At 31.3% G+C, this 21,973-nt stretch overlaps 1 protein-coding gene across 1 annotated transcript in view; it reads left to right on the top strand.

Moving 5' to 3' along the window:
• The window catches only part of LOC106478594 (sarcolemmal membrane-associated protein-like), a 66,644-nt gene that overhangs the window by 5,750 nt on the left and 38,921 nt on the right, over positions 1-21,973 (top strand). The window contains exons 3-7 of the mRNA XM_022382216.1: positions 12,591-12,738; positions 13,120-13,186; positions 16,823-16,904; positions 17,438-17,533; positions 19,530-19,601. Coding sequence (XP_022237924.1) covers positions 12,591-12,738; positions 13,120-13,186; positions 16,823-16,904; positions 17,438-17,533; positions 19,530-19,601 — 465 coding nt within the window. The remainder of the gene's footprint in view (positions 1-12,590; positions 12,739-13,119; positions 13,187-16,822; positions 16,905-17,437; positions 17,534-19,529; positions 19,602-21,973) is intronic.

The raw sequence follows: 21,973 nt of genomic DNA, 5'->3' as shown, positions 1-21,973 counted from the left end.
AAGCTGGTGAAGCATTGTTAACTAATAGGCCTAGAAAAACATCTGCAGATTGTGTGAGTTTTATAAATTTTAGGACTATTGTTATATATCTTCTAACAAGAGAAAAAAAAAACAATTAGTTAAATTTAGCTAAGTTCATTACTCCTAATTTCATAGAAAATTGCTGTCCACAAGTATTGGGAAACAGCAGTGTTTATGGTATTCAAAGTGAACTAGCTAACTGCCAGTCAAATAACGATCACCTCTCGGACGTGCTTGCATTCTGACGCTAATATATCTAGCTTTCAGACAGATTAAATTAACTTGCCCGCTGGGCCAAGTTAAGCAATTTTAACATGCTGTCTGTGACCAAGCAACCTTTAGTTTCAAGCCCTGAAGCTAGATTCATGATGTAGATGTTGATTCTTGAGGCAAACTGGTATGTTTGATGATCCAATCTGATTGCCAGCTTTTATACTTGACGATTCATCTTCTGGTAGTTAGTACAACTATGACCTATTTCATGATACTCTGATGCTTAGGGAAATCTGGCCTTATTTATGTGTTATCGTTACTTCAAGGGCAATTTTTTTTGTTTTGTTTTTTTTGTTCTGGATGATGGAATGGGTGTGTACTTAGATGTTTAACAAACTTTTGATAAGGTGCCACACGAAATATTAGCTAAGAAAATCACATCATTAAGGGTTGGAGAAAACACCAGTTTATTGTATTGCAGAGTGGTTAGAAGGGAGAATGCAAAATATTTTAAGAAATAAAGTCTTGTCAATCATGTTACTACTGGAATACCTTGGGGATTAGTGCTTGGATTTTCAAGCTGTTTTGTGAATGTTGAGATACCAAAGGTTGACTTGGATCAATTGGCAAATAACAATTATAGTAAATTTAAGGTAATTCATTTGGTTATCATAATTTGGATCATATATTTAGTAAAATGGAAGTCTTCTCAATGTATTTAAATGAATGTTTCTTGCATATCTTTATATGTAAAATACTCTGTTACTGTATTAGAATAAAAGTTAGTGTACAAGTTCTTCCTTTTTCCGTCACTAATCATCAGAACCTGCATGTTTGCTGACCAACACTTTTGGTACTCCAGTGCTGTACCCCATTGCTGCCACACACTTGGATGCAGGTCTGACTTGCTTTAAAGCATCTGCAAGCAGCACATTTCTTCTTGCATCCATATGATACATGTTCCACATATGTTGGCTCAGGTGGAAGGTCATTCATAAATTCTTGATTCCATCTCCAGATTGTCTAATTTATTTGTTCCTAACATCAAGAAGAAACCTTCTCACTTATTTGAGGTTTAGCATCATCATGTGTCTGTTTTGGACTTTTTCCTTAACCTTTGATGTTTACTTTTAGAGTTAAGTAAACTGTAGCAGCTTTGTGCCATAAACTTGAACTTTTATCTCCTTATGTTAAGAATAGTTACTGATTACATCTCCATTCTATAAACTAGTTACAATAAAATTGTAAATATATTGATGATATAATACACAGTTGAGTTGTTGTGTGCTTAATAAGACATTATGATGTTACAAATGGCTAGTTACCAGTGGAAAATAATTTTAGTATGTTTTTGTTTGAGCAGTAAATTGTAACACTCATTAAATAAAACATAACCATATTAAATAATATGTTAGGTATTTTTCCTCATACTTATGTCATTAACTTATTTATTGTGGTAAATTAAGTCTAATTTGATAAATAAAAGAAAGCTGTGCTTGATTTCTGTACTTCCAGTATCAAAAATTTAACTATTCCCCTTTGACCTTAAAATTGGCCTTGAACTTGATTAGTATATTAAATAATTTGTCTAGTATGGTGGCCAGCATGTAACTAAAAGTACTGTACAACTTTAAGTGTCCTAGAACAATTGGCTGGCCATCTAATTTGTAATATCCAGTATATTCTCGAAGATCAGCTAAAAGATGTATGTAAAGATTTTATTATGTAATGGTGCTATATTACAGTGGTCCCCACCTGTTTTGATCTGAAGCCTTCTTTCGGGCACATTATATACAATATGTGTTCCACCCTTTGTGATATTTTATGTATTTATATATAAACACACACACACACACACACGTAAGTATGTACATGCATCTCTGTGGTATATAAATCACAGTGTAGAAGTTACTTGCCTGTTCTATGGAACTACCCTCATAGTGAGAACCCTGGGCTGAAAGATACTTTGCAAGTGCTGAGATATCTGTCATGATATTTCTAACAGCATAACTCATGTAACCTAACAGGTAGCCAAGCTTGTGGACCCTCTGACATGTTTGCCACACCCCAAAGAGAGCGTGCATGCCAGATTGGGAACTACTTCAGTTTTATTATATATAGCTTTGTTTTTACTGGTGATTCAGTTACTTTTAGCTTAAGTATATGAAAATGTGCTTTTACTAGTGATTGATAGAGCTGGGTAATTTAATTGATTACCTGTAAGTAGTGATTACATCAATTAGTGTCATGTTAGCTAATCAATTAACCAAAAGTAATGTTTCCAATTATTCCAACAATTGATTAATTAAAATTCCAATTACAATGATTTTAATGAAAATAATCATCTATCTGCCACTATCACTAATTTTTAACTGCTGACTAGAGGGAATGCAACTGGCTGTCAGTGCCTGCAGTCAACTTTTTTTTTCTAGCTTTTTCAACTGAATACTAGAAGGAGAGCAGGTAGCTAACAGCATCCATCATCAACATTCTTTTTTTATTGTTGTTGTTGAACTGTTGATAAGGGTGAAGGCAACTGGCTAGTAGTACCCACCACCAACCACTGTACTAATCTATTAATAGGGCCGTTGATTAATCAATTAAGAAATATCCTAATAATCCAGCTCTAGCACTGGTGGAACTACTTTCAGCTTTATTGTCTGAACTGACAGACATGTTCTTGTTTTGACTAACTAGCCTGTTGAAGAGATAAGTGTTACTAAATTTGAACTGCTGAATAGAAGGAAAGTGATTGGAATTTTGCTAGTGTTGAGCTATTTCAGCTTTATTGTCTGAAGCTTTGTTTTAGCTAATGATTGAACTACTTTCAGCTTTATTGTCTGAAGCTTTGTTTTACTAATGATTGAACTACTTTCAGCTTTATTGTCTGAAGCTTTGTTTTACTAATGATTGAACTACTTTCAGCTTCATTGTTTGAAGCTTTGTTTTTACTAATGATTGAACTACTTTCAGCTTTATTGTCTGAAGCTTTGTTTTTACTAATGATTGAACTACTTTCAGCTTTATTGTCTGAAGCTTTGTTTTTACTAATGATTGAACTACTTTCAGCTTTATTGTATGAAGCTTTGTTTTTACTAATGATTGAACTACTTTCAGCTTTATTGTCTGAAGCTTTGTTTTTACTAGTTAGCCTGTTGAAGAGATAAAAGTGTTGAGTAATTATCATTCTTCCAGAGCTCAACACAGATAAGCACATATATGTTAGATGTAGTTGAAGAACTAGATTTTTCTAAATATGCTAATGTGTAATACTTGTAGTTGGAGAACTGGATTTTGTTTGCTTGTGACTAGACCAAAGATAAGTCAAGGCCCTTGCAGTTAGTAAGAAAACCACCTTATCTTGATTAAGTAAATAGGTGATGTGTTCCAGTTTGAAAAAGTACATGTGTATGGATTGTACTTCTGCTGTACATAGATTCTATAACAGTTATATAAATCTATAGAATATTTGTTTTGCGTGATAAAATATAATTTTCTTTGTTGCCCTAGCTCAAAGTCATTTGTATATATTTTTAGGTTTATTCATTTTATTTCAGTTATGTTTTATAACTGGAAGGAAAAGTAGTTCTGGAAATTGCATTGTATTTCTATAAGCAACAATATATTTTATAATAGTGTTTCGTTAAGATAGTGAGTTAGGTTTATTAAAAGAGATCTGTTGTTATAACTTTTTTTTTGTGAAGATAGTAGACTGTAGGCCATATAAAAGGAAATGTATTACAACTGTTTTTTTTAGCAGAGTCAGTAGACTAAATTTATAAAGAGTAAATGAAATTATTGTTATAACTTTTTTAATTTGAAAACAATAGACAGTGGATTTATAAAGGTAAATTGTATTGTTGTAACAGTATTTTGAGAACACAATGGACTGTATATTTATAGAAGTGATACAGCTGGGAAAATTTGGAATATACAATAAACATTGATAGTATACCCAGAGCAATGAGGAGATTGGAACAAAGATTTAAGACAGTTAATTAATAGTTTTAAAGATAAACTTGTTTGCTATTGTTCTAATGTTAGGAGTATTATGAACAAAAATGGATGAGCTCAGAACTCAAGTTGAAATGGAAGACTATAAATGTGATGTTAATTATTGAAACTTGGTTAGATTTGGAAATTATTAATAGTAGGAATTATATTTAAATTCCAGGTTATAAGTTATATAATATTGATAGACTTTCTTAAAGAGGAGGAGGGGAGGCTCTTTATATAAGGGATGAATTGCATGATTTATTTACACACTAGAGTTCAATTGTGGGGCAAAACACAATATCTCCTCCTTCCAGTTATGGAATTCTATCATAGCATGCTTGTCACTAAATAGTCCCAATAGCTATTTCTGAATCACCAGACACAAAGAGGCAACTAGCTGGTAGCAACCACTTTCACTCTTTATTATTATTATTTGTCATTGTGTACTATTGTTTTTAATTACTTATTTTTATTTTAAACACTAAGTACCCAATAATGATAACTAAGATGATTTATTACTACTCATACTATTATATACTTGAGGAGTTTGGTAATGGCTTTATCCAGCAGGGGGCCTCCCACTAGAAAATTTTAATTTTTTGTATGACTTTTCCTGCTATATGGTGCATCTAAGGTCATAATTTTAAGCTTCTTGGAGTGGGAGTTGGGGTGTACATAATGCAATTTTTATAGTTTATTTTACACCTATAGTTTAATTAATTATTCTTTAAACTTGTCCCACAAATGCTTGTTGTATATAAAAAAAAAAATTGTAACTAGATTAATGTTCATGAAACAAAGAAAATGTGATTACATAGCAGAATGATGAAATTATGACAGTAAATAACTAATAACATTTAATGATTAATCACTTTATTTTCCTCTACTCAAAAATGAACTAAAACATAGCCTCACTTTTCTATTTAAGAGTCATCCTATCATAAGTTAAATGTTAATGGGTGCCAGTTTGAATCAAGAGGCTTTTGTAGTGAAAGCTGTAGATAAAAAAATCAATTTTGAATTGATTGGAGAAAAGTCTCACTACACATGAGAATAGAAGGTAAATACTAAATGTGGCTGACACCTGCCAAACATTGGAAACTTGCTATGTCTTGTTACTAATAAAGATATACTGATATATTAATAATTGGAGACAGTTTTAAAGACAATGCTTGTGATTGTGTGGAGGCAAGTTGTGAGGGATACAGATTTTTTGAAGTGATTCAGAATGGTTTTCTATATCAAATTATCAGAAAACCAACCAGAGGGGATCCAGTTTCAGATGTATTTTTAACCACTAATGAGGATGTGGTTGTAAGAGTTGAAGGTAAACAAGAAGTTAAAATGGGGATTGGGTCCTTAATCCTTCTAATACCTACTCAACCCGTATTCCTGAAGGTAACCATAAAGCAGTTATGCTGTAACTTTTTAAAATATAAACATGTATTCATGAAATTTTGCATATTATCAGTAAATGTTACAAGGCATTCGTGCACAAAGTATCATATTTTTTAATTAAATTTTAACATTTTTTAATTAATTATTTGCTCATGCATTTTTTATTTTCAAATATTGACTAACCAATGTGTGAAGTAAATTTAGGTACAGTTGGTATCTTAATTGACACCCTGAAACGTAACTGCTACCCACAACACTTATTAGAAAACATTACCAACACCTTCCTAACAAAGAAACTCACAAATCCAATTAAGATACCAACTGTACCTAAATTTACTATATACTTGTGTGAAGTAATTTTTAATTTTAAGATTACAAATACATTCATGCATCAGAAAATTGTCAAATTTCATATGCAAAATCTCCATAACCTCTAAAATCCTCTAGATAATTATCAAACTTTTTTAGCAAAAAACTATTTTGTTATTTTTGCTATTGTATCTCTGTATGGGTTTGGTTGATTCTACTGACCTTTTAATCACCATAAAAAAAAAAGAAGAGAGAAATAGATATAAATTACACTTTTTTTCATTCTAGAATTACTACAGATTATAATGCAAGACTACAAATGTTTAGCCTAAATAGCTAAAATCTCGTACCATTTTACATATATATACAAATTTATTATATTTTATTGACCTTTCAACAGCATCTGACTAACGGTACAGAAGTTGAATGACACAGTGCATGTGCACTCATGTTACTGTGTCAAATAGAAAAATATAAACTGGCCTTTACAAAGTGACCTGTCTTGGCTGTGTTCTAGTGGACCAGTATTTTGTAAAATAGTCACATTTTGGTTATAATACATTATATATGCATATACATTATTAATTTTTACAAATAAGTTCTTAGATTTCAGTATTTTTCTTGAAACATAGAACAATAAAGGAAATATAGAGTGTAATTATCTGTTCTAGTTTCCTGCTTGCTGTAATTTGCTAAACCTTATCAAATTTCACATGTGGAGAATGTAAACAAATTAATTTCTTTTGGATTTTATATATGCATTTTGAAATAACAAAAAATCATAAATTACTATATAAATACCACAGAATTCCACAATAATTTATAAGGTTTAGTAGCTAAGCTGTATTTGGCTCTAAAAAATATGATATATCAAATAGGAAAATATTAATTCACACAAGTTGCCTTTACGTGGTGTAACTCAATACTTTGTATAAAATAACTTGCACTAAGCTCTCACCAGGTGATTTTTTTACTTTGTTGTGCTAGTTAGACATGATTCAAAGAGCAATAAAAAAAATTTAATTAAATAAAAACAGATTTAAATTGTTAGAAGCCTGAGTTGAGTCTGTTTAGGATAAATAATTATAAATGTCTGTTACAATCTGTAATCTTTCTAAAAATGAAAAATGTATTTTTGATTTTGTTTCATATTTTTCAACTTTCACTACAGTTAATGCTAAGGTAGAGAAAATAAAAGATAAAATATAAAATTTTACCAAAATAAACTTTTGTTACTTATTTAGGAGGTTCTAGAAGTTATGCAAATGAAAAATGAAAGCTGTAAGATGAAAAAAAAGTATTTTTGTTCCTAGCATGAAAATCGGCTTTCAATCAGACTGACTTGGTAAAGGCTTTGCAAGTTCACTGACAAATTTTTAGTAAAGTACTTTATTAAAAAATCTGATGTTTTGTGTACTTGCAGTGTTTGCTAAAAGTTATCCAAATGTTGTGAAGATACACTTAGTACATTCAGAGTTATATTTCACAGTTACAAAGCTGGTCCAAATGACCAAGTATAGTTAATAAAAATAAATATCTTACAACTGTGTGTTTTACTAGTGAACTTGACTATAGTTATGAGTTGGATAATATACTATTACATTGAACTGACAGTATACTTCTAAATATGCACTTAAATTCTCATGTGAGATTTTATAAACAGTTAATATTTTTGACAATTAAGATTTATTTGATTTTTAACATAAACCTAATGCCCTATATTTCTATACAAGTTAGTTAAAACTCGCAAGTTTAAAGTCAGGTATATTGAATCACACTTTTTTTTTTGTCAAAATGTGAACATATCGTGGAAAATTTGAAAGCCTTTTGCAATGGGCATAAGAATAGCCTCAACATTCACCAAGGTGAACCTGATTCTTATTTGTAATCTGGATATTTGAAAAAAATAGTAGCTTTGCCTAAAACTGCCTTCTATCTTTGTGTTTATAATTCAAACCAGGTATACTTACCTCTTAAATAATAAAATCGTTTCCTTGTTGAGTTGCTCTCATGTTGTCTATAACCATGTGATTAGGTTCTGAGTGTCCTTGATACAATTCAGAGCATGCTTCAGTTTACCCAGATTTCACTACTCTCCCACTTTTAACATGATGTATTGTGCATACATCAGCATCAGGATACATACACAAGTTCTGCTTTCCCAGATTTTATTTTTGACAGTCATGTTCATAATTTTGCTCGCTATAAATTTTGAAATGAACATTTTCTGCTACAAATGTTTCTTTCAATATTTGAAATTCTCTAACTTCTTTGGAGGCTTTACTTACACAGCCTGTTTCTAGCATGCAGAGAGATTCTGAGGGTGTGATTCTTAAACCCATATGAAATCAGTAGCAGGCGAGTCCTTTGTTACTTGCTTAATTACCACTTGGATTCACTTGTGTGTTGTGCATGGTAACCAAGTATGATTATGCCATTCAACACCTCTTTTAACCATCACAGATGATTTTGGGGTTAGGGAGTCATTTAAATTAAAAAGAAATCATGGTCTGTCCTTTATACTATGAGACTCTTGTGTTTGAATGAATTCATCCAGTTGGAATCCTCGCATAGGACATATACCTTTTGTAATTATTCTAGACAATGTACCACTTTCTGCACTGGTGCTCAATGAGAGGATGATACCCTCATGAAATTACCAGAGGATGCCATCTAGTGGCTGATGATGTCTCTAGCGGGTAACTTTCTCACCTCTGTGTACATATCCTCGTGTAGTATTCAAGACATGAGATGTCTGTTCTCCTGTGATATCTCGTAACTCCAACTGCATATGGGGATCACTTTACAGCTTTATTTCTATCTTCTCTTAACCTTGTTTGGTTTTCTTATTGCATTGTCCCAGAACTGCTGATTTCATCCCTGGGTCTGCATGGATTTTTTCAATTCTCCCTGTGTGTGCCCACTGACTAGGCTGGTTTCAAGTCTTAACAAACCATTTCAGAATAGAATGAAGGGGACCTTAACCCCAGAAACACATCCACTGATTTGGTATTACTAGTCTCCTCCTCTGACAGTCTTCCACTATAGGTACAGGACAATGCATTAAGGTCTGACCCTGACTACCTGTTATGGCACCACCTGAACCACATTTTTATGTTATTTAAAGGGTATCTAGGGTGATGAGGCACCCTGATGAGAAGAATGCTTTTCTGTCTTAATGTTTTATTTTTGGTCCATTCTCTTATGAAGCTGGTCAGCTCCAGCTTGTGTAAGATCTTCTGAAGCATACACAGTAAGTCACATGGAAGCTGAGAGAGTAGAGAAATCTAGGTAAGTTTAAGCATGCTCTGCATTGAATGAGGGATTTTCAGAGCCTAAAGTTAAGTGATTGTGAACTGCATGAGAGCAACACAACAAAGAAAAGTTTTTAGTATTGCAGTGCAAACATATGTTTGAAATTCATTTTAATTTTAAAAATGTAAAGTTTTGTGTTTACTGTTATATTTCATATATAATTTTTTTATTTACTACCATACATTTTACTTTGAGTATGGTTTATTCTTAATTAAAGCTTTAGTTACACAAACAACCTGCACTGTAAAGACCATTTTCCTGTTTGTTAGGAACAACTTTTATTATACAGTTACATAGGCATCAAACTATAAACTACCTACATTAGTTCATTAAATAACACTTGAAATAAAAGCTGTGTCAAGTGTAAGCTATCAAACACTTTGCACTTATATGAACATAGTTATTATTTTCATGCAAGATATTCTGATTGACACACTCACTCAATCTCTTTATCAAAGGAATAGCAAAACATATGTGACCTTCCAAAGCCTATTGTTTATTAAGGCTACTTGAGATGTTGAGACTGAGCTAGAATTTGTTTGTAAGAATAATAAAGCCAGTTCTGATCCAACATGTCTATCTGGCTTCCTTCCAGTCATATATAGTCACTGTCAAATGTCCACATTTTTGTTTAGTCTCCAAAGATCTACTGTTTTTATTGATGCTGTTATTCTTGACTATTATGCTGTTATAAACAAAGAGAGCATTGATGTCATCTTGTGTACAATATACAGTATCAATTAGAAAACAAATAATTGTATGTTTTACATCACTAATAGTAGGTTATTGGTAGTACAGTTTACATATTTATACACCAAGATAGACATAAAGGTAGCTGTGTTTACAGCAGGCCATAGATGGTACAATATGTATGTACAAGTACACTACAGAAAATACAGACATGCAGAATATGGATATATGTGTTATTCTTCACCAGGTTATAGATGGCACACTATGTATGTACAGGATCACTAAAATACAGACATACAAACATTAGTGAGTTGTGTTTGGGATGAGTACTATAAAATCACATGAAATATATTGTACATAGTTCAGTAAAGAAGAAAAGATTCACTTAACTGGGTTTCTATCCACTAGATCACTAAGAATAGCCCACTGTAGTGTACTTGAAAATGGAGGTTTGGCTTTTTGCCAGTTTACTATTTGGATACCTGCTATACATATAGACAACTATGTGAATAATGCCATTCTCTACCAGTGTAGGATAGAAATGTTTTTTGTATTTTAAGACTTCATTAATTATCCAACTTTAAATCTGATATCTTAGGAACATTTGAAAAGAACTTATCTGGGGTTTTGATGGTAGGATTTGTGTGAGATTTTAAAGAAATGTGCAACAAGTAATATTGGAATTTAGTACTGTCTATGTTAGGTAACAAACTATTTGAGTATGATTAGATATAAAATCAGTAATCAGTGAAAGAACAAAATTTACTCGTATTTCTCTTAGGGAAACATATACATAATTGTCGTGGCACTGAAGTATGTATCTTATTACAATAGTCATTTGTTAATACCACTGCTATTGTTTTGATATTTATTTGTTTTCACAAAATATGTGTTTGGGGCTTTTTAATTACAAATAGAGGGTTCTAAGCTAGTCAGATTCAGCTCTTCATGAATAACTAAACATAAAATAAGGAGCAACTTTTTTATACTATACTTAACTAAATGAAAAAAGCATTGATTTATAATTATACTACCATATATAAAATACAGTTATTAAAAGACTGACTTAACATTTTTTCATTTTATTGGGTTACAAATTCTTAGATTGATATTAAATGACATTTATATATGTATGCAGATAAATATCGATTAGATTAGTGGTTCCCAAACTCTTTTAGTATGAGGCTTCCTTGATGTGGATAAAAAAAAGTTTCAGGCCCCTAACCTATAACTTTAGAATGGTGATTGAAAAACAGTGCTGTAGTTAAAACAATAACATCTCCTTTCAACATACTGTATCATTTAATTAATTCAGCATCTTTGTTTCTGGTCCATTTTTTGGCAGCTCCCCAGAAAAATCTTCATACCCCCAGTGGGCCGTGGCTCTCACTTTGGGAAACACTGGATTGAGCTATTTTCTGTTATATTACCAACAATTTTAATTTTAAAAAAACCTCTTTAATCAACGAAGACTGTAAATTAAGAAATCCAGTTTTGTTGTCTGTCCATTTCATTTTATACTTTCAGTACATAGACTAACAACAATATTATGTTATACTTTTGTTGCTAAGCAACATCACATAAAGGCTATTGTTGGAATGAAGTGTTACCAAAATGCACTGGCTTTTCTATGAATATGCTATGATTTCATTTCATGAATATCATAATTTTGATTGGCTCAACAAATTAATTTACAGAAGTTTGACTGCCTCGACTGCACTTTTCTGCCTCTTTGTTGGTCAAGCTTGATTTATTTCAGTTAGCTATGAAATGTGATGTTAGGGTATATTATGAGGTGGGGGTGGTAGTACTTGCCCCATCATTTTTGATGGGCTATACACTGTATAAATAAATATTAGATACCTAGATTGTAAAAGGATATTTTTGGTTTTTATATCTTGGAGCATAGTCTAACAGCTTGTCCTGTATGTAATGATTAAATGTTATACATTTTTTAATTCAGATTTTTTTGGAATAATTGAATAAATATTAAATGCAAAGTCAGCAACATTATCATGTTAATTTTTCATTCAAACAAAAGCACAATTGTATGTATAACAAAGTGAATCAAAAGGGTGAAGTTTTAAATAGCTGCTCAAGAATGTGAATGGATATGTTTACAAACTTGTCCTTGATATAATGAGTAGTAATAACGTAATGATTTAACGTGTGTGGCATGGCCATTCTAGAACAAGTATACTACAACTCAACATCTATAATACATATACTGTCTTCTTTGAGTGTATGAACCCTCCTCATGACTCATCGTTACATTGTCGACACTTGCTGGTCATTTGACTGGAAGCTTTACATGTGCTCTTCATTAAATGTTTTAAAATGCAACTTTTTGTGCCAGTAATAAATACAGAAAATAAAGGATGGTATGTTGAATTGTGCTCTATGGTGATACTGAATTACAAAGAAATACATGTACAACACAAAAATGAAGTGTTATAAAACTGTTAAGAGTAGCAACATAACATTTAATACAATATTTTAATTAGCCATATTAAAACCTGATAAATAATGTTGGTCAATCATTTTAATAACAGAGAAAGAATCATGTAATTCATGATGCTTGTTTAGTTACAACTACTTGGCAGAAATGCTAAAATAGTTCAAACTTGGATTGTTGTTTCATTTTTTAGTTCTTTCTACAAGATACTAAGAGCAGTAATGGGACATTTGTCAATAACCAGCGTCTCAGTAAGGGATCAGAAGAGTCACTAGCAAGAGAGGCTAGCTCAGGAGACATCGTCCAATTTGGTGTGGATGTGGTAGAGAACTCTAGAAAAGGTTATTTATCAGTTTGAGTTTTGATGAAATGTAGCACTATGAGTTTTATATTTAGTTATATTGTTTCAACTGTAAACCTTAATAAGCAGCTTTTAGCTAAATCTGTAGCTCTTGATATTTACTTAAACTGATAAGACTGGAATTGAATTTTGCTCTTGTGTTGTATTCAATTTATATTTTACTTCATAGATTATGTAATTTTTTTTTATATGTTGCATATGTATGTATGTATGTGTGTGTGTGTTTGTATAAATGTAATATATTACTTTTCTTTCATAATTTCTGTTGTTCTGTACAGAATTTTTTTTAGCTTAAAAAGAAATTAAATCTGACAGTTTCTGAGTTTTTAAACTATAGATAAGCTTTTATGTTCCTTTACAGTCACCCATGGATGTATTGTTGCAACTTTAAAGCTCTTCTTACCAGATGGAAAGGAAGCCAAGGCCAGGTATTTATTTAATTAGTTGTTTTACATTGATTTAGTGCACTTTTTATTATTGCAACTTCAATCTTCTTTTTACTAGTTGATTGAATTTTTAAGATGTTATATTTTAACTCTATGACCCTGGCTGTGTGCATCTTGCCCTGAAGGTAAAATTGCACCTTATTGAATTAAAACATCAAAATAAATTTGTAGTTATTTTTCCACACTTTTTAATACTTCAGTATTGGACTTTATCCAATGAAGAAAAAAGTTTGTTTACTTAATTTTATTCAGAAACATGTTTTAGTCAAATTTTGATTTTGAGTTTATTTCAGTATGCTCTGAACAAAAATATTAGTTTTTTGTGAATTTCTTATAATAATATGGCACTTGTAACCTCTAGAAAGAAAAGCCAAAATAGTTTTAAGTAATGTATTGAAAGTTTGAACCTTGTAACTTGAATTCAAGTGTAGTTTGATTTTTAGCCATGTTTCTCAATATCAGTTATCGTGATGTGATGTGATTGCCTGTTGTTCAGCTTTTAAAATCGTAGGCTAGTGATCTGAACACACAATGAATCACTTCTTTTGTTCTTTTCAACTGTATGTAATCCAAATTGACTTCCAGTTTAGCAGAGAATTGCATAGATACTGGAAAAAATGATAAAATCTTAGCTTGTTTATATGCTGCTAAAAGAAAAGGGGTATGTGAACAACATCCACCACAATTACATTACTAATTTTTTTTAACTCTCAGAAGAGCTTTCTTTAACATTTCTTACTTCATTTGAATTGTTGAAGTATTTTCAGTAGAAACTGATTTCTCAAAGTATTAGATAGTTAGACCCCCCTAATAACGGCGGACTCATTTAAGAAATAAGGAGAGTAATCTGTGTTTGATAACTTGACTAAGCTTTCTTAATGTGTGTGTGTGTGTGAAATAATAAGACTGGAAAAGTTTAAGAAAATGAAGAGTCTTTATATGATACAGACAAACAACAACAAAAAAAAGTGTATGTACTTATGCCTACAAAAAGCCAGGTTCTTCTGCTGGATCATGATGATTGTCAGAGCTTTCTTTCTTTTGAGCTAGACTTTTATTGAACTAAATATCAATGATCTTAAAGTATGTCTTTATATTCAAATAACTCCAGGTAGAACTGAATTAAGAAAGTGCACCTAAATTCAACAGCATCACCTTGGGACCTTTGTTCTCTAACAGCATTGGTCCACTGTAACATATAGACAGTGCTCAGTCAGCCAGCAAAGGATATTACAGTGGCTAATTCCACATGCTTGTGATGGTTTTATTGTCTTGAAATTTTTACATGTTCCACAGTAATTCCTGTACATTGAATCCGAAAATGATATCCATTTTTCTCCATCACGTACAGATTTTCTGCAAAACATCATATGTACTTTTACATCAGTAAATCATTTTCATTGAAATTGGGTCACATTTTGTTATGCTTAAAATATTGACAACCACTGTTTGTGCATGCCCTTTGACATTATTTTTTTTTGTTTTCAATATTATTTATTTGTTGCTATGGAAACAAGAGGTTGTATAAATGACCCAAACATATTCTGTTAAATTTGTTGTAAAGAATCAAAGGCACAACATTACAGAATTTGTCAAAAAACATATTACGTATATTTTGGAATAAAATTTGGGGACCAAGACAAATCATGGGCTCTGCACAAAGTTTGCACTGTTTGTGTTGAAGAGTTGAGACAATGGACTAAAGGTAAGAAACAGTCTTTGCCTTTTGGAATTCCAATGGTCTGGTGTGAGCCTAGAAACCATGGATTTGACTGCTATTTTTGCTTGTGTAAGGCTGGAACACTCAAAATAAAAAGGAAATTTTTAACTCTGGTATAAGACCTGTTGCTCATGGACCTGATGTACCTGTACCTACTCCACTGAAGACTCTTGATACAGTTTCATTTGATTCTGATGTCAATAGAAATGATGATATGGATTGTTTTCAACCTGAAACATCTAGGGAACCACAACTTTTCACACAAGGTAAACTTAATGATTTGGTGAGAGATTTGGGCCTTCCAAAGGCTTCTTCATAGATTTTTGGGATCCAGACTTTGGGCTAAGAACTTACTTTCTCCAGGGGCCTCAATTTTACTGGTACAGAAATCATGAGAAAAAGCTTATACGACAGTTTTCGCAAGAAGGTTAACTGGTTTAATGCAACAATATTATTGAATTAATACCAATGCTAGGAGCTGCAATGTATGATCCAAGAGAGTGGTGATTGTTCATTGATTCCTCCAAAAGAAGTGTAAAAAGTGTTATCCTTCACAATGGTAACATATACACATCTATTCCTATTGCTCATTCAGTTCACTTGAAGGAAACGTATGAAAATCTCAAACTTTTTCTTAATAAGTTCAAATAAGTTCTTAATAAGTTTCAAAGAACATGGTTGGCTACTTTGTAGAGAGTTAAAAATTCTTTGTGTGTGAATGGGACAGCAAAGCACTAAATCGGCACTGGATAAAGAAGCAATGGCCATGCAGAGCCAGCCTGATACCAGGATTGAAAAACATTGAATGTGAAAGTTTGGTTGACACAAAGAAAGTCCTATTACCCCACTTCACATAAAACTGGGCTTGATGAAGCAGTTTCTAAAGGCCTTAAACAATGATGGCGACTGTTTCAAGTATCTATTTGGGCAATTCCCAGCACTTTCAGAAGCAAAACTTAAAGAAGGTTTTTTTTTGTTGGGCCTCAGATTAGAAAATTGACTTTGAATGAACAGTTTGAAAGTGGAAAAAGAAGCGTGTATTGCCTTTAAAGATGTTATTGACAAATTTGTAGGAAAAAACAAGGACCCAATTTATGAAAATATTGTCAATAATATGCTTGATATACTCAAAGAGTTGGGTTGTAACATGAGCTTGAAATTGCATTTCTTACACTCAAATATTGACTATTTCCCTGAAAATCGTGGTATCGTCAGTAAAGAACAAGGGGAAAGGTTTCATCAAGACATCAGGAAAATAGAGAGGAGGTATCGGGGAAGGTGGAACATCAGCATGATGGCTGATTACTGCTGGTCATTGAAACTAAAATATGTAGATTGTGCACATAAAATGAGGATGCAAGTTCATTTGACATCAATGTTCTTCCCTTTTCTTCATTTTGTTTGTATTTTTGTTAACAAACATAATAAAAAAAATTTTCATTGTGGAAAATGAAATAATAATTTGATCTAAGTAAGAGTTTTTAGTTCTTCCAGATATGTAAAAAATCCTTAAGTGATAGAAAAAAGGAATATCATTTTTGAAATCTGCATAGGTGAATTATGGAAAATCAGTTATAAAAAAATCAAAACAAATTTTATGAATTTTAGATTCACAGGCCTGTGTTCTTACAACATAGATGTTATATGCCACTACAATATCCTCTAATGCAGAATAATGTTATGTTAAATAAACTACATAATCTATAGAAAGCTCACCTCAAGTTTTAAACAATTTCATCCAGTAATTTTTTAAATGCAATAAAATAGAACTTGATTCACCCAGACATTATACAGTTAAACTAATTTATGGTTAATATTGGTCTTCTAGTAGAACATAATGATGATACTTGTATGTAGTACCGAAGCTATTTCTTATTTTGGGTTTTCTGTGTCTGTAGCCCAACAACTGCTGTTGTTCCAAGCACCCCAGGCACCACCATCTCCATGCAAGATCTCTATCAGTTATCTCAGTATCTTCAGGTAAGTGCTAGATCTGTCATTGAAAAAGTTTCACAGATTCTTCTTTTTTTATGTAGAACAAACATTTTCTTTTATCTGTTGAATAAGCAACTTTTATTTGTTTGACTGATATCGGAGCACTGTTTCTTTTTTGTTTTATTATTTCAGTATGTTAGCTAGCCCATTATAATGTACCTAAAGTTTAGAATATTGCAAATTAATGTATCAGAAGAACTTAAAAGTAATGACTTGAATATAAAATAGGTTTTACTTCAGTCTGAAATTTTATCCACCTGATTTATCTGAAAACAGGGTCAATTAAATTAACAGATACACATGCTGTATATGAAGTCACCTAAGTTGTCATGCTTGAGAAAATATTTTATATTTCTGCATTTTTATAATCTGGAACTGCTAACAAGTAGTTGGAGTTTTTAACATTGTTGTTGAACATAATCATTAAGTTGATGTTTGTTGTCTGTACACATTTTTGTTATGAGAACTTTATCATACTTAATATAGAAAAGTAGACAAGTTTGTGTTATTTTCTGTAGGAGGCCCTTCATCGAGAACAAATCCTGGAAACTAAGCTATGTACACTCCAAAGAGTAGTTACCAGCTCGCAGGAGGCATCAGACAATGGATGGAAGGTAGCATCAGAACTGTACTTGGGACTGGTTAACATTAAAAATTGTAATACAAAGTAAACTTTGTTAACCCTTTTCCAATGGGTGCCCTTTCAAGCACTTTTCTTCGCAAGTCATTGTGTTACATTCAAAATTTAATTAAACATCTTTACTATCAATGTATTATAATGTGTTTTATTTTATCCAAATTTTAATTCCTTTATTTCAAAATAAAACTTTAAAAACTACTTCATGTGTATTGTCACATGACCAACAAGCTATGAAAATTCTCTACTTTGGCTCTCTGTTTCTTCAATAATACAATGGTAGTTGAGTAGAGGTACATCTAGGCAATAAGATGTTTATATAACCTTTTGACTCGCACATTTCAAAGTTCTTTGAATTGATACAGTTAAAAAAAGTAATAAATTTTTTCAAACCCTGACAGGTGCCACGCTCACCTTCAACAAATTTCTTTGAGCTTTATAGCCTACATGTAAATGTTACATACACATTTGGTTTGTCACTAGAAAGAGCTCATTTTACACTATAATCTAACAATGGTTATTATGAAATTAGTGTGCAGTTGTCATCATGGAATACATGTAATTGCCTGTAGTATTGTTGGCTGCTTGATAGAATATAGCACTTCCAGTTGTTTCTTACCTAAATATGTTATAGTTAAATATACAGTTTAAATTGTACTTAGGTCTTACTATTATATTTTAGATAATTATGTGTAGTTATGTTTTATAATGCATATTTAAAAGGTTTAAACATTTTTTTAAATATACATCATACTTTGCATCTGTTCTCAAGGCTTATGATATTACACACTGAAAGAAAATTTTGCCAAAGGGTTGAGCATGTATCCCAAAGAAACTCTAATATGCCTTAATAACACCATTGACTTGTGTCATGATGAATAATATGTGGTGATGGACAAGAAGGGAAAATAAAACATAAAAAATTAAATATATGTGAAAAGGAAAAGGCCTGAAATTATGAATTTAACCAGAGGAAAATCTTTAAAAGATATTCAACAAAATATTAAAAGGTATGTGTTTTTTATTCTATTTCCTAACTTTAATTATTTCATTGCATTGTACATTGATGATAATAGCTAGATATGGTAGAGAAAATGAAAAATAAAATATAAACATTTACCTTAAAAACTTTTGATATTCTTTTAGGGGGTTCTAGAAATTATGCAAATGAAATATGAAAACTATAAGACAGTGAAAAGTAATCACCTTGCACTTGATTTGTTAATTGTTTGAGTGCAAGTAACTACAATAGAAAAATAACATATTTTTAGTAAAAACACTTGTACACCAAGAATGGCATTATTATAATCAAGATTCTTATGAGCTTTAACAAAATTTTACCAGTTTTTGAGAGGATATGTTAAGAAACTTCAGTGTTGCCACATGTATTGTTGTACAAGTGAAATTTGCGACTTCATTTCTGCAAATTTCATGAGCCTGTTGCAAAAGAGTTAAAGGTTAGAAGAAGTAGAAAGAAGTTTTTTAACAATTGTTAATCACCTTCAGTACCAGGGATGTACTTTAGTAGAGTCTACTTACTACCTGGATACCTTGGTACAGTTTGTTAATCATCTTCAGTACCAGGGATGTAGTTTAGTAGAGTCTACTTACTACCTGTATGTCCTGGTACAGTTTGTTAATCATCTTCAGTACCAGGGATATAGTTTAGTAGAATCTACTTACTACCTGAATACTCTGGTACAGTTTGTTAATCATCTTCAGTACCAGGGATATACTTCAGTAGAGTCTACTTACTACCTGGATACCCTGGTACAGTTTGTTAGTCATCTTCAGTACCAGGGATATACTTCAGTAGAGTCTACTTACTACCTGTATGTCCTGGTACTGAAGGTGTTATATGTTTGAAATCTTCAGTGTAGGGGATGTATCTAAGTAACTATTACTTTGTAATGGTTACTTATGATATCACGTCCATTATTAAATGATATTAAAACACCATCTTTTTGCTGCAGGTTTTGATTGATGAAGATCGACTTCTTAGCCGAATAGAAACACTGGAAAGTCAATTGCAGGATTTTACCAAGGTAAGTTCCAATGATGCTGATGGATCCAAGTTTCTATTGTAGGGCTTTCGAGATTCTGTAGCAGGTTGATCTTTAAACATGGAATTTCTTGATCACTTTTATTATAGTATATAAGATGTGCTAGATTCTGTAGTCCATAATTATTCTCAATCTGTTCATTGATTTTACTATTAGACATAAAATGAGATTTGTTTTGTCACTAAATGTTTTAAAAAATGTTCAGTTATACCCTGTACAATTTCATTTTCAGCAAACAGAAAGTTAGAACAAAGACCAATGATTTTATTTAGAGGTATATTTATAAACAATGACATGATATAAAAACCAGTACAATATACATCATCATTAAACTGTCTTTCTTTTAAACTATTAATTCTATACAAACTCTTTGAAAGACAGGGTCAGAAATCTTGCAAATGATTGATTACAGATGACCACACTAAAAATAAATGGTATAACTGGACATCTGTGTATGTGAACCTTAGGAAGTCCATATTAAATCCCGCACTATGACCCCATTGATCTGATTTTTTTATGCATATCTTCCATTATTATTCCACCTTTGTTTTTTAACTCTAAAAAAGTTAAAGTTGGCTTTTCTGAATATTGTGGTATCACTTGGTTTTATAAACTTGTATGTATTACTTAGAATAGCTTCCACTTTAGAAAACTGGTACTTTAGTTATACCCCACTTTGGGACTATTTCATACATGACTAAGAAAATTATCAAACAATTATATCCACAAGTACAGTTTAAATATGTCTTTAAAACAGAGTTTAGGTTAAAAGGACCTTAGGTTTAAAGAAAAATAACATTTATTGAATACATTACTAGTGGTATATGAGATCATCTGTTCAAGCTGCAACCATGAATTTATTGGATCAGCCACTAACCATAAACTTGTGGGCACATTTTCTGTGCATGTCACAAGGTTTTTACTGAGTTACATTCAAAATTTAATTAAACAACTCTACTATTAATGTATGTCAAAGAAATTTGCATTATAATTCAAACTTTTGTGTGTGTGTGTGTGTGTGTGTGTGTGTGTGTGTGTGTGTGTGTGTGTGTGTGTGTGAGAACAGAATACACTTTGTGTCTAGCCATACATGTACATGGAAAGTCTAGTATTATTCAAGTTAGAGAAACCAAAACTTTTAAGATTGTGAATGCTTGTGCATCATATGACAAGACTGAAATTAGACATTTCTTTTAAAGATTTTTTGAAATCAAATATTTCTTTCAAGTTCCTTGTGGTCAATTTCCAGCCACAAGAAATAAATTATCCAACTCCTGACGGAAGCCACACCAACATTCTGTACATAAGATTTAAAATTTAGAAGTAATGTGCATTTATTTATGTACATGTTTATAACCAGACTAAAGTGCCTGTTTTGAACCATATAATCCTGTCAGCCTTTCTAAGTTATTGACAACAAGAAAGCGATAACCTGTTTAGAGATTTGGATGTGTGATGATCATAATAGAACAGGGATGAAATTTTTTAGACTCCAATATAGCTCTGTTAGGTAGCTAAATTACAGTAGTTTTTTGTGGTATTTATCTAGTAATTTTTTTTTTTTTGTACTTCAAAATGAATATATAAAATCTACATGTACGAGATTTAACAAGGCTTGCAGCAAGGGTTAGCGAGTATGATACACGAGTGCAAAAAAATTTTATAACATCATTAGTACTGAAGATCATTTTCTTTATATTTTTTATTTACTGTCCCATGTTTTATGAAAATAATTGAAATTTCAGAATTTATGAGCAACTAGTAATAACGTATACATATGTAACGTATGGTAACCGAAATGTCAATGTATTTCACAAAATACTGGTACGCTAGTACTAAAACTAAGAATAGTAAGAGATTTGTATTTTGTAGACCAGTTTTATTATAGACAGGTATAGTATAATTAGGTATATTGAACTTTTGTTATAACATTGAGGTATAATAAAAGCAAATAATTCAAAATTAGAAACTTGGCAATTCAGGAAAGGTTTATTCATGAAATTTCAGGAGGATGAAATGTCTTACAAAAATCAGTGAAAATTATAAGAAAAAGAACAATGTACATACAAATTGTATGAAGTAATCTAAAGTTATAGAAACTCAAAAATGTATGCAAGTATTTACTCATCATGAGAATGAACACCACTGTACATACAAAACTGTATGAATCAATGAAAACACATATAGAAACTGTAATATGTAAAACTTTATCCAAATGTTTACAATGATAACACAAGAATAACATGATTAAGAATGGTGAGAAATTTCAGAAAACATAAAAAATTGTGTATATAAAACTCATTGAGTGACAATTTTTATATATATATATATATATATATATATATATATATATA

This window comes from Limulus polyphemus, unplaced genomic scaffold, assembly GCF_000517525.1.
Source record: "Limulus polyphemus unplaced genomic scaffold, Limulus_polyphemus-2.1.2 Scaffold230, whole genome shotgun sequence".
NCBI lineage: Eukaryota > Metazoa > Arthropoda > Merostomata > Xiphosura > Limulidae > Limulus > Limulus polyphemus.
This window is presented reverse-complemented; position numbering and strand designations above follow the sequence as displayed.